This window comes from Ursus arctos, unplaced genomic scaffold, assembly GCF_023065955.2.
Source record: "Ursus arctos isolate Adak ecotype North America unplaced genomic scaffold, UrsArc2.0 scaffold_9, whole genome shotgun sequence".
Lineage (NCBI taxonomy): Eukaryota > Metazoa > Chordata > Mammalia > Carnivora > Ursidae > Ursus > Ursus arctos.
In genome coordinates, this window is record NW_026623111.1 from 33085986 (window position 1) to 33100063 (window position 14078).

At 42.8% G+C, this 14078-nt stretch overlaps 1 protein-coding gene across 28 annotated transcripts in view; it reads left to right on the top strand.

The window, feature by feature from the left end:
• Positions 1-14078, top strand: part of LIMCH1 (LIM and calponin homology domains 1) — a 320176-nt gene that overhangs the window by 207475 nt on the left and 98623 nt on the right. For all 28 annotated transcript variants that reach the window (XM_026508806.4, XM_048212070.2, XM_048212069.2 and 25 more), the window contains one exon: positions 10713-10819. In XM_026508806.4, coding sequence (XP_026364591.3) covers positions 10713-10819 — 107 coding nt within the window. The remainder of the gene's footprint in view (positions 1-10712; positions 10820-14078) is intronic.

Below are 14078 nucleotides of genomic sequence, written 5' to 3' on the forward strand. Positions count from 1 at the left end.
TCGCTGGCTGTCTCTATCTCTGTCAAATAAATAAATAAAAAATCTTTTAAAAAAGTAAATAAATAATTTTTTTTTAAAAGAGAGAGAAAAAAAAGAATGCTAAAAAATGGTAGTTAGCAATTCTGTACTCCGTAAGAACGTTGAGCGAAATAGCCACACCTGGTCCACTCTTGTGAAGGTGGGCGGTGTTGCTAGCTTTGTCTGACCTGGGTCCCCTTACTAGGGAATCATTCTCCTTCTTTTGGAAACTCTTCTGCCCCCTACCCTTACCCCTACCATTGATGAAAACGATTCCTGGTCTCTTTTACCCCATCCCATTAGTCACTGTAGGAGGGAAGCTCACCCTAGGCAGGCCAATAAGGGTCTTTTCCTTTTCCTGGTATTCTTTTGAACTGCAAGTGAAAAAGAGAACTAGTCCTCTTGGGAGGGTGACAACCTTCATATACGAAACTTGGGAGCTAGGGATCCATGTGGAGGAAACCTGTCCGCAATGAAAGCAAATAAGCTAACATGCAGAATGAGCAGACAAGAAATGAAGCAATTCCAGCTTCCAAACACAGAAGGCCCTGATTTCCAGTTGTTTCAAAGGTCAGCTGCACCCCCACTCCCCCGTGGCTGGGAGGTATTGGGCTCTGTAATCCAATATATGTCTATTTCCATCCAGGGTTTTCTCATTTGCAAATTAGAGTCCCAACTCTAACCATGACCCCTTTCTGCCCAAAGCACCTAGCATATTACATTGCCTTTCATACAATAAGTTTGCAATAAATATCTTTGAATAAATTTTTAAAATATAGCATAACCACTGGCTGTTGGATCTTCACTCTAACAGAGACTTATATTTTGCCCCCATTGCTGAAAAAATGTTAACAGATTGTTTTCAAATGCCTTACAATACCCAACTTTATATTCCTTTTTTAAAAAGCTTTTATATACAGAGCCTGGGATCAGTGGAGTGAAGGGATTTAATTCTTGGGGGCTAATGACATTTATCTGTTGATGGAGGAAAAGATGAAGGCATGGTAGAGAGATTTGAGACAGCAGAGGGGGCGTGTAAAAACCTCAGCAAGGATTGGGAAAGGGGCTCACCAGGGACACCCAGAAGGATTACCAAGTGGATCCAAGGGGCCCAGTGAGGTGGGAGCTTATAAATTTATAGCAGCTCCAGGCCTGATAACAGCACCATTATTTCCAGTAGCACCAGGAACAGATCATTAGGGATTTAGGGTGATCAGTAAATAATACTCCCCTCTTCCCCTCCCAGCTGAGGTATAAACACAGGAGGCAGATAAAGACCAAAATATCAGCTTTACTTCTCATGAAACAAATAGGAGAGCATGGGTTTAGAGCTGCAGCCAAGAGGGTTTGCTAATCCTCACTCCTGAATTAAACAAATTTATCCACCCATTCCTGGCACAGCTGGACAGCCACAGGCCTCCCCCACAGAGAGGGGCCTCTTACCACATGGCAGAGACAGACAGGACACATATGTCTTACAGACAGGCTGACTTCCACGGAGGGGAAATCCAAACTGGCTGGGCTGAGCTTGGCCCATTTCTTCTAGCAATGCAACCAGGCGGAGGAAGAGTGAGGGATCGGAAGCGTTGTCCCTCCACGTAGAAACATGAGGAGTGGGCATACCTGATCCCTCTTTAAGTAGAGGCCAAAACTGGTTGGGTTGATGGGCCGACAGGCTCATCTCCAAGGCTAACTGTTCTACCTTCACTATTTCCTTTTCCTGGTCTTTGCTCCCTAACAGGCGATAGAGAAGTGGGGATGTTGAAGATACAGGAAGGGGAGCAGTGGAGTAGTCTCACCTGTCTGGACTGGATCACGAAGGAAACCAGGCAGCGAGGGAAGAGGGAAATGGACTGAGAGAGAAGGGCAGCATCTGGAGATGAAAGAGCGGGCATTATGAGAGAAAAGGATCGAAAGCCTAGAGGGAGAGGGACTAAATCCAGAGCAGGATGTTGGCGTTTCAAATTCCACAGGCTAGGTATAGCTGACAATTATGATCCTGAAATGGAGTGTGTAAGTAAAAACTATTGGAATCAAAGAAGTCAAAGATCTGTAAAGCCAGGTTATGGAACAGGCTGCCCATGAAGAACAAGTCACCTAAAATGTTGACTCTATTGAGTGGGGAGGTTGGCACCAGAGTCCCCCATGATTGTGACAGAAATAATGAGTAGGACAGGAGATCATTATGGTGAAGAACTGATGGCTCAAACCTCAAATGAAATGAGGATTGCTCCTGAGAATGGTAGGACCAAGATGATGGTCTGGGAGGGGCAAGGAAGCTCTGGGTCAGGCAGGATGCCGTGTTTCTCCTGATGGGCCGCTTGCCTAAAAAAAATAATCAGCCAACCTTCTTTTGACCCGTCATAACTTATCTCATAATCTCTTCTCTGCCAAACTTCCCAAAGGCGTCTCTGTGTGTTTTTTCCATTGTTTTGGTTCTGCATTGACTTCTTAACTTTCTGCAGTCTGTTTTTTACCCCATCATTGCACTGAAGTTCTCCCAAAAGTCAGTAATGTCCTTTCAATCAGAAAATCCATTCATTGATGACTTAACAGTTTTCATTCTAATAGAAATAAGTATCATCATGGAAAACATTCATTGTGCCAAACATTGTTCTCTTCTGAGCACTTTATGTATATTTTCTTACTTAACTCCACACAAGAGCCCTATGATATTATGCATATCCCCGTTTTTATGGTCGTTCATTCATTCCCTGCATATTTATTGGATGTTTGCTTATCATATACCAGAGATTGTTTTAGGTAATATCTAGGTAAGGAAAAGAGCAGTGCAGAGGCCCTGGAAGGGCTGGTTGAAGACCAGCACGGAGTTGTGTCTGGCTGCAGGGAGAGGGAGAGTGGTGGAGACGAGGTCGGAGAGGTAGTGGGCAGCAGCTTCTGTCGGGCTTTGGAGGCCATTGTGCTTTTAGAAGAGGAAACTGAGGCAGGGACCAGTTAAGCAACTTGGCCATGGCCATGCGGCGAGTGAGTGGCATCGTGGGGACTCTGGATGTGCGCTATAGCATTTGGCACTGGACACACAGGCTCCCTGAACAGTGCTCTCATTGGGCTTCCCTGGCTAGCTTGCCCGGTTCTCCATCTGCTCTCATCTGCTTCTCCTCAGTCAGAACGGGCTCCTTCTCCTTGAACGGTCCATCAAATGTTGGTATTCTGGATGGTCCTGTTTTCATCTCTGCTATTCTGTCTGAACTCTCCTGGGCAGTATCATGTTCTCCCCTCCTTCTGCAATGGGCATGTCCTGGTGATTTCCAAACCTTCATGTTCCCCTGAGGCTTCACTTTGGAGCTCCAGACCCAAATATAAACTCCCAAAGAGCTGTAGTTCTTTGAATATATATTTTCCAGATTTTATCATTTCTGATTCTCCCAAATCTCCCCCTCCTCTGTTCCTTCAGATGGTCTCAATGGCTCAAAACCTCACCATCGCCTCAAACCCCCTCCTCCTACTCTCAAATCCACTCAACTGCCAAGCCAACAGGGGTGCTTACAACTGCCTCCTCTTTTCTGTTCCTGCTGCTTCTGGATGACTTCAGGCTTTCCATGTCTCTCCCTGAGCTCTTGTAATAATCTCTTAAATGGACCATGTCCCCTCCACCCAGTGGATCTCTCCCATTGCCACCGGACACAGTCTCTTTAAATAAAGGTCGGATCCCCAGGTTGCTTCCATCCTCATCCACTGGCCTTGATTTCCCACTGCCTAGAAAACAGTCCAGATCCTTCACAGGGCTCTAACATGCCCCTCCAGCTCCCCTCTCATGACTTTCTTCCCCTCCCCAGCTTTTCCTTCACTCCCTGCCACCCGCCATGCTTCTGCTCATTTCCCATCTATAAATTGTTTTCTGCTCCTTCAAGCAGCCACCGAGCTGCCAGCTTCTGGGTCAGGCTTCCCCAGAACTTCCTCAGGCAGAACAAGCCACCTCCCGATGGAAGTCCTGCTATCCTCATTAAGCACGCCCAGCAAATATAAATGCATTGAAAGTCTGGCCAGTGCTGATTGTTCTGGGTACTTGCCAGTTGCTGGAGCTTGGCTGGAACCCATACAGGCTGGGAAAGCAACTGTGAACACACGGCAGGTACAGGAAATCCCCAAATTCTATTAATTGTGGGGTAAGTTCCTGGAGATTTTGGGGTGATATATTCCTTAAGTTCTGAATTTTGTAATTGCTTTTCTGCTAAAGGCAGTTTGTTTGCTTCAAATGTAGAAAACCTAACAAAAATCATGTTTTTGTTTAAAAAAAAAAAAAAAGCCTTACAGGCAGAATAGAAAAGTAACATTAGTGTTATCGATTTTCCAAAAGGATCTGATCTTCTCTGGTACACTCGTGGATCTTTTTGAGATATCCTAATCCTTACTAAGATTTTTAAAGCAAATATTTATTATATCTATACATTATAGAAAATGTATTAAAATAAGAAATTCAGCAGAGTAATTCCAGTTTGCATTTCCACCTGGTCTTTTCAACTATCAAAACAAAATTATAGGGATGCTTTGTATATATGGCATTTTGAATACCTGCAGTATAGGCGTCTGGGTTCATTTGAAACACAAATGAGCATTACCTTCATTTTCTGTGAACTCCAAATCCACCATCATGTTGACCTACCCCTATTGGCTATAAAGGAAAGAAAGCCGAGGAGATTGGACAGAGAAGGGAGCTTCTTACAGCCTGTCTGGTTTCCCTAGAGAACCATTAAATGCTGGAGCCTTCCCCTGAGCTAGAAAGCTGCATGTTCCACAGTGGATCGAGGACAGAGAAGAGTCCCTTTCCAGTTGGAAATGACAGCTGGAGAAACGGAAAGGTAGCGGCAGGTCCTGGCCTGCCATCTGAAGACAAGAGGGAGAAAGGATCTGGCTGCGGTGTGTCTCGGGGGCTACACTGATATGAATTGCTGACCCGCCCTTCTCCCCTCCTCCCTCCCGTGGTACTGCCTGGGGCTGAGGAAGCCTTTTCTACAGCCTCTGGGATCCTTTGGCCTACTTTAGCCAAGATGGATGTTGCTTGGCATTTCTCATACATGCTCTTTCCCACCGAAATGTTGTTCTGCTCAGCAGGTAGCTTCATAATAGAATTAATACTCGGCTTCAGGTACATTTTGGATTAAGTAGCCATTTCCGGTTCTGGGAACCACCATGCAAAGAGGATTTCTGTGGGATAATTACAAATGAGCAGCTAACTTACAAATGGACTTTTGGTTCATAGCTTGTGAGTAAATTTGAGGCAGCCTGTAGAAAAGTGACAAGATGGCAGTTAATAACAGTAACTAAACAATAACAGCAACTACAGCTTTAAATTTTCTTTCTTTCTTTTTTTTTTTTTTTAACCATGTCCCATGTCCCTGGCAAAAGCTATAAATAAACACTGTGTCTGCTTTTCATGGATGGATCAACTGTTTCTCATTTCACTTTCCACAGACTTTTCTTGTCCCGAGTTGACAAGAATGTAATAATAACTTCCATATAATGAGTACCCAGAAGGTTCCAGACACTGGGCTGTGTTCTTAATGTATATCTTCTGTAATTCTGGTGTCTCTGTAAGGTTGATGGCATTCCCCCACCTTTCAGATTCAGAATCTGAGGATCAGAAGGGTTAGGGACGATGCCCAAGGCCACAAAGCTAATAAATGGTTGAGACTGGAATTCTAACTGAAGACCTTTGGACTCCAAAGCTGTTTTTCTCTGTCCCGTGATATATTTGTCCTTCTCTCACTTCCACTGTCTTTTTTTTTTTTTTTAAGACCCAGGCTTGGGGGGGGGGGCGGTGCTGTGGATGGTGCAGGGGAGGGGAAGAGGCAGAGGGAGAGAGAGAATCTTAAGCAGGCTCCACACCCAGCATGGAGCCCATTGTGGGGCTCAGTCTCATGACCCTGAGATCCTGACCTGAGCCAAAAGCAAGAGATCCTGACCTGAGCCACCCAGGTGCCCCTCATTTCCACTGTCTAGTTGGAAGGTAGACCTCTGTTTAGGGGTGTCTTGAACAAATCCAGCTATTTAATGTATCATGGACTTTAATCCAGAAGATAAGACACTTTTGTTGTTAAGTCCTTATTATTTCACCTACTAGAATGTCAGCTCCATGAGGATGAGGAATTTTGTTTTGTTTTCTTTTTTTTTTTTTTCTTTCTTGTAAGTCCCTAGAATGCAGTACTTAATTTATTTTAAATACTTAGAGAGTACCTACTATATTCCAGGGATAGTGCTATACTCTGGAGGTGAGACCATCCTGGGCTTTCTTTCCTTCATCTTCTCTTTGAAGCAAGAAAAGAAGGTGGCAAAATACAAGGACCTTTTTCAGAGAAGAGGCCGGGAGGGTGGAAAGCTCAGGCCTTAACCCTGGGGCCCTGGGGAGTGTTTTCATGCACAGAGCAGACCCACAAATTAATGAAATGGGAAGCCACTGAACCGAGAACAAGGAGGAGCTAATACCTGGTAGTTACAAAAGCAGCATATGAATGTGTATATTGATATTAGTCTAGCACAAAATGGACTCTGTTAGGAACTTTATGTCGAGCATCTGGGTTGAATTGAGACTCATGTTACAGTACGTTCCAGTTAGCCAGAGATGGTAACTTTCTGTCAGTGGCACGGGAGCATTTACCTTGGTGACTTGCAGTCGTCGTCCCTGAGGCAACCATTATTTTCTCCTTGAGTTTGATGACATTGGTCTTGCCAGCCAAGCCACGTAGTTGAATACGCTTCTGCAAATTTTTCTTCAAAGATTTTATTACTTATTATAGAGAGAGCTAGAACGAGAGTGCAAGTGGGGGGAGGGGCGGGAGGGGGGAGAGAGAGAATCTCAAGCCAACTGCGTGCTGAGCAGGGAACCCGACGCGGGGCTCAATCTCATGACCCTGAAATCAAGACCTGAGCTGAAACCAAGAGCTGGCCGCTTAACCGACGGAGGCACCCAGGCACCCCACACTTCTACACGTTTAAAAACCTTCTCTTCAAACTTCTTTTGGAAAATGTTCAAAGGTACAGAGAAGTTGAAAGAATGACAGGGAATCCCTGCCTATCATTCACCTGGAGTAGGGCCTGTGGGCCAAATCCAGCCCAGGGCCTGCTTTTGTAAATAAAATGTGTCCGAATACACATGCTCTCATTCATTTATGTGTTGTCTAGCTACAGTGACAGAATTGAGTCATTTTGACAGACCATTATAGGCCCATCAAGCCATATTTACTACCTAGCCTTTTACCGAAAAAGTTTGCCAATACCTAATTTAGATTCATCAATTGTTAATATTTTGCCATATTTGCTTTATTTCTTTCTCCATGATGTGTAAACATTCTCTCTCTCTTATATGCACACACCCTTATTTTTTTCCTGACCATTTGAAATTATGTCGTAGACATTATGATAAATTGTCCCTAAATAATGCATATATTTGCTTAAAAATGAAGGTATTGTTATACAATTGCCATATCATCATCATCCTGCTTAAGCAAATTAACATTCATTCAATAACATCATCCAACATATAGTCCATATTTAAAGTAGACATTTATAGCCATATTTTCCTTTTTGTATCTAGGATCCAATCAGAGGTCATAAATTAGATTTGGTCCTCATGTCTCTGTAATGTCCAGTTTTTGTTTTTTAATGACATTGACTTTTTTGAAGAGTCCCTTAAAAACTTTTTTTGAAGGCCTTCCTGAGTTTTAATGGGTTTGTAATGCTATGATAGTGAGAGCTAATAAAATGGTCATTGTCGTAAATCAGTGACTTTTACTTCTCCGTTGTTGTACTGCTTGGCTTCTGGGGCTAACACACTAAGATGTGAGTTTTGCTTAGAATTGTAAATGTGGAAAAATCTTTATGTGAAGAGCAAGGCAGATGGGAATTTGCAGGATGCATTTTATGTAATTAAAGGCACAGTCATTTTTACCCAGTCCGGCTGCTGCCCCTGTTAGCTCTTGGCCATGGAGCTTTTTCTTCTGGTTTTCTCCTGACCAGGGTCTGGCTCCCCTCCAACATCATTAGGTTGCAGGAAGTTGCTGGAAAGAGACCTGCAGTCCTTTAAATCTCCAGCCCAAACTGTTCAGCCCATCTGGCAACACGATGCTGTTGGGTTTGCAGTCTGTGTGAGGAATATAGCGTGGCGCTCAAGGGCACCTGTGGGAATGCATAAGGGAAGAGCCCCTCCTCGTCTTTCTTAAGAAACTGCGGTGCCACAGTCATGTGCCTCTTAGGGGCCTCCGTGCTGGTCACGGGTTGGTTCTTATATTGTGATCCCAAATGACTCCTAGAGAGTACCAGCACCCATTCTTTGTTTTCCTCCGGGCAGGAAGCCCCCAGAGCTCACAGATCAACCAGAAAGATAGTCACATGCCATAGAAGAGACTCATGGGAACATCTAATAAAACTCTGGAGATAGGGGTTGGGGGGTGGATAGAAAAACCTCAAGGAGACATTTGATAATTTTAAAACATGCAAAGTAATTGAAGGAGAGACTGGCAGGGTATGGCTAACTTCAGACTATGACCAGCTCCTTGTCACTCTACAAGAGGTCTTGTGAATGACACGGGTCTTAGGCAAGATGGCACATTGTCACTGCTGAAGAAAATCCAGGGACCCAGGAAAAACATGGGAGAGAAGACCTTCTGGGAGGGGCCCCCTTCGTGGGGGAAGAGGGGGAGTGAGATTGTGGTATCTCCTCATGGGTTTCCCTGCCTCTTGTCTTAATCCTCTCAAGTCCTTCACAACCTCTACCCTCCCCTACGCCTGTCCCCAACAATCTACTTCAGCTGCAGGTCTGAGCACCACTTCTCAGATTACAGCCCCTCTCTGGTTTCCACAGCTTACCTTCCTTGGCCGTCAAGGCCCTCTGTGATCAGCCCCTGACTCCGTAGCATCATCTTCCTTTGGTGGCAGCCTCAGATTTGATGCCTAAGTTTGTCTTATATGCCATGTGTTTGCACCTCCATCCTCTGCTGGCTGTGTGACCTTGGGCAAGGTGCCTGATTGTTCTGTGCCTCCGGTTGCTCATCCATAAATGAGGATGATAGTAGGACATGCTGTCGGTGCCTACTAAGTACCTACTAAGGTTGTACGGGGTTAAATGAGTTAGCATATATCAAGCTCTTGGGGGAATATTGGCATAAAAGGGCTGTATAAAAGTTAGCAATTTATTGCTATTGCTCTTACTGTTTTGCACCTGGGTATATTAATTTTTTGTTGCATAAAAAATTACTGTAAATCTAGGGTCTTAAATCAACACCCATTTCTTACCTTAGTTTCTGTAGATCAGAAGTATGGACATGGCATGACCTTTGCTCAGAGTCTCACGGGGCTGGAATCAAGGTGCTAGTGGGGCTGAGGTTCCGTCTGAGCTTCCAAGCCTCTTCCGAGCTTGTGTGGTTGTTGACAGAATTCACCTCCTTGCAGCCATAGAACTCTTGGCCACCAGGAATTCTGTTCACTTTCTTTTAAATCCTCCCCTGATGATGTCAGGCCCAATCAGATAATCTTCCTTTTGATTAACTCAGAGCCAGCTGGTTAGTAAGGTAATCACAGAGTGAACTCCATCACATCACAGGTCCCACTTGCACTCCAGGGGGAGGCGACCGTGCAGGGTGCAATGCCAGGGGACAGCGTTCCTGAGGGTCATCTTAGACTCTTGCCTGTAGACTGAGTGATTGGGAAACACTATGCCTCTCGTTTGCTTTGCTGAAGTGCACTTTTGTGAGTATGTGATTCAGTAACTACCACCATCATTTCAGATTTTTGTAATAGCTTTCTTAGAGTTTTCAGATGGATTCACACTGGTCTGGCCCCGGGAGCCAACCTTTATAATTCCTCTCTTGTAGTTCTCTCTAACTGATGGGACCAGTTAGCTTGTCAGAAACCTTCTACAAAGAGGACAATTAGGAACTTGCAACCGAAGCTGCTGCTAATACCCTGGAGTTCCAAAAGGGTGACCCACAGTTGCAATCCCTTCCAGAGTCATCTGCTTGTTCTTGACTCCCAACAGATGAAGGGCAGAACCCTTAGTTGTCGATTGTGCCTGATATTCTGCCAGTTCAAAGAAAACGTGTACCTGCTAGAGAAAATGTTCACTCTGAAAAGGCCTTTTGCTTTCCTTCTCCTCTTTTTCCCGTCACCTATTAAGTCTAGATTTTCCCATTTTCCCAGTCTACATTTTTTCCCATTTAATTCAATTCATAGTCTACAAAGAAGTATTATCAGTCAAAACCTGCTGATAAAGAATGTATCTTAGAAGGTCAGTTTAAAAGAAAAACCCATTGATGACATTTAGGTAGTAAAACCAATTTTTAAAAAAATAGATCAATTTTGAACCAAACTCTTGCACTAAGACATGAACAAAACTTGGAAGTTCTAGGGAACACCTGGCTACTATGAGTACTGGTCCCCCAAAAGATGCTATGTTCTGTTTTTCAATGATATTTTACTTGCAGTTTTATACAAATGTGTTAAGGTAAAGGGGAAAAAATGAATTTGGCATGGCTGTGGGTTTAGAAGATTGAAAGTGTCTGTTTACCTTGGCATGTCTTAACGAAGTATGATTTTATTATCCAACAAGCCAAAATTTAGATCTGACTCTTGCTGTCTTAATGATTGACATCCCTCTGATAATTGGACTATTAAAGAGGAAGGGCTGGTTCATAAAGATACCACAACATAATATAGACTTGGATTTCTTTTCTTCCTTTCAGGACAATATCATCTTGTTCTTGAGAGGTTGTAAAGAGCTTGGCCTTAGAGAATCTCAACTTTTTGACCCTAGTGACCTACAGGATACGTCCAACAGAGTAACAGTCAAGTAAGTAACACAAGATGTATGTTTAATGGAAACCTATTTATTGTTTGATTTGTAGCTTTGTGATAATGTTGTAAGGTCCAAGAGGCAGAGTATTGGACATGTCTAATAAAAATGTGAAGGTAAAAGTCAAGCTTTCAAAACAAGACACATTGGCCTTCCCTCTATGTATAGCTTTCATTCTGGTCAACCGCAATTTCTTTGAAATGCAAAAGTCACATGTAGAGAGTTAGAATGTTAAAGAGGAGAAACATGTTAGGTGAGACTTACTGGAGGGACAGGCAAGAGAGAAATATGCACAGAATCCCTGTGTGTTAGACAGAAAGCCTTTATTCACTCTAGTTGGGCATTTGAATAGGCTCTTGGAAGACTACAAACTTGGTGAACAGATCCAAACTCTGTTTATTATGCAAAGAGGGCAATAGATTATGGAGAAATTGCTTCCTCATTTACATTTGTAACTGTTTCCTCATATGTCAGTGATCAGGTTCTTTGAAGATGGATTATTGGCCATTTGACTGTTGTTGATTGTGTCTCCTCACTGAGGCATGTTTCCGGCCAAAGAATTTTTGGGAGAGAATGGCACAGTAAGAGAAAAGGCAGTGTGTTTCTCTGGAAAGGAATAGCTGACCAGGGTAATGAGAAGAAAGACCCTTATGAGATGGTAGATGACTTTCCTGTAGTTTAGAAGTCCTGCCCACTCTACGCATTTCATACAAAACATTTTCCACTTCAGTCAACGATATTTGGCATGAATATGCCTTAATAATAAGCTTAATTACATACAGAGGGTCTGTGGATTGGCTATACTTCTTTTGATGACTTTCAGGTCATTTTATCATGGAGGCACAGAAAAGGGAGAGAAGCCAAAATTCAGAGCTGTTAATTTGATACTCTTTGTCAATATTTATTGGAGGGAAAAAATGGAAACTACTGAATGAAATCAAGTTAGTTTATATTGGATTTTATGATTCATGACTGGTAATAAGGGAGAGTCAGCCATAATTGATTATATAAAATCACACTTCTCTGTTGTCAATGTGCCTTTCTTTAATATTTCTCATGGAAAAATTTTACTTAAGTGTTAAAATAGAATACAAATTAAGGTATTCGAATATGGGAAAACCACCATAAACCTCATTTTAAGGTATTTATTTATTTATTTATGAGAGAAAGTATGAGCAGGGGGAGAGGCAGAGCGAGAGGGAAGAGCAGACTCCCTTGAACTTGGAGCCCAAGACAGGATCCCAAGACCTTGAGATCATGACTTGAGCTGAAGTCAGATGCTTAACCCACTGAACCACCCAGGCACCCCTACCTCATTTTAGACATCACATGCTCTGGACATTACTGCACTTAAATCCAGCCTCTGTAAATTGTTTATTTTAGGAAATGGTTTCTGACTCATCTGACATTTATAGTTTCACCTGGGTGGCAAGTGACCAGAAACAATAGTAACTATATGACATCATAACAATTACGCACACACACATTGCTTGGATAGCGAAGGAAAGTTTGTTTTGATGGTATTGGCAGCTGCATTTTCTTTTTTTTTTTTTTTTCTTATTTTTTTTTGGGGGGGGGAGCTACTCTAAATCCGTATGTCACTAAACCAGGAGAATTCTGAGACAGTTTGGTTTTTAGATTGAGAATTTATATCACCTTTATTGCTTACATACAAAAAACTGGGCATCAGGAAGTCAGGGGTCTGGTGCTCGATCTGCTACTCCCTAGGTGTATAATCCTAAGCAAGTTCCTTTCCTTCTGTAGGGCTCTGTGTCTTCCACTGTAAGATGGAATTGGACAGAATGTCCTCATAGGCATGATGCTAGCTGAAACCCGCTCAGTGCCCAGCTGGCTCAGATCTGGGAAGATGATTCAACCAACTTCCAAAGAAAAAGGCACAGAAAACAATGTAAACAGGAAAAGTCACTTAGACCAATGACACACAGGCACTGTCACGTCTTCATAACTGTGCCATCTTCCCCTTCTCCTGTTTCTTTTCCCCTCTGTCATTTTTCTTTATCTTTCCAGCTGCTTCTTTTCTCCATCTCCTTTTCTTCCCTGTGCTTCCCTTCCCTTCTTTACCCTGTCTTTCCATCTCTCTCCCCTTTTGCATTCCTCCTTCTCATTTTCTTCCTTTTTCAGTTTTTCCTTTATTTGAGCATTATTTTCTTTAAGCAATGCTTTTCCATCACCTTCTGCTATGACTTTATCATTCATCTCATTCATTCGGTAACTATTTACTGAGCAGCTACTATGTGTCAGTTATTTTCCAGTCATCAGACAACTGCAATGAGCAAGATAGCCAGCTCTCCCTGTTCACATGTAATTTACACGCAGGGTCAGGAAATAAGAAATAAATAAGTCAATCAAAAAGATAACTGCAGGGAGTGATAAGTGTTAAGAAGGAAGAAAAAGATGACGTGAAAGATAGTGACCATCACAATATATATGTATATCAAATCACCATGTTGTGTTCTTTAAACTTATACAATGTCATATGCCAATTATATCTCAGTACAACTGGGGAAAAAATATATATATATAGTGACCAGTCCAGAAGTGGTCAGGCCTAGCCTCTCTGAAGAGGTGGCATTTCAGCTGAAGGCTGCGGGCAGAGACATGAGTGGGAGGAAGCAGGAAACAGTCATGTGAAGTCATGTGAAGACCTGTAGAGCATTCGAGGCAGAGGAGATCAAGTAGAAGGCTGGGGAAGAGAAACAAACTTGATGTTTAAAAAGAAAGGGTAATGAGCAAGGAGTGTGGTGGGAGGAACAGTCCACAAGCATTCCAGGAGGCTGAACCTGGATTAATTATGGAGAAAAATTTTCATTTCACGGTATGAGTATCTAGAAGAACATAGAATTTTACATCCAAGTTATGCCATAAATTCATTTACAGTACTTAGAAAATCATTTCTAGTTTCAGTGAAGGGTAGGGCACAGAATGAGCTCTCTGCTTCACAACTTTTCTGTAAATGATGCTGGTTTCGTTTGGCACTGGGGACGGGGGACATTTGCAACATATGTAGATTTCATAGCCACGGTAGATTAAAGTAGAACTGCTACATTCTTCTGCTTTACCCTCTGAGGGTTGAGCAGAACATTCGCAGAGATAGAAAACACCCCACTGACCCCACCAATTAATAGTGTAAGCCATAAGGTCTAGGAGTATATCCCACAGAGCAAATTTGGATGCTTCCCTGAACTTGTTTTTCAAAAAATGCTCTTTAGTTTAGCTTTTATTGTAGGTAATTTTT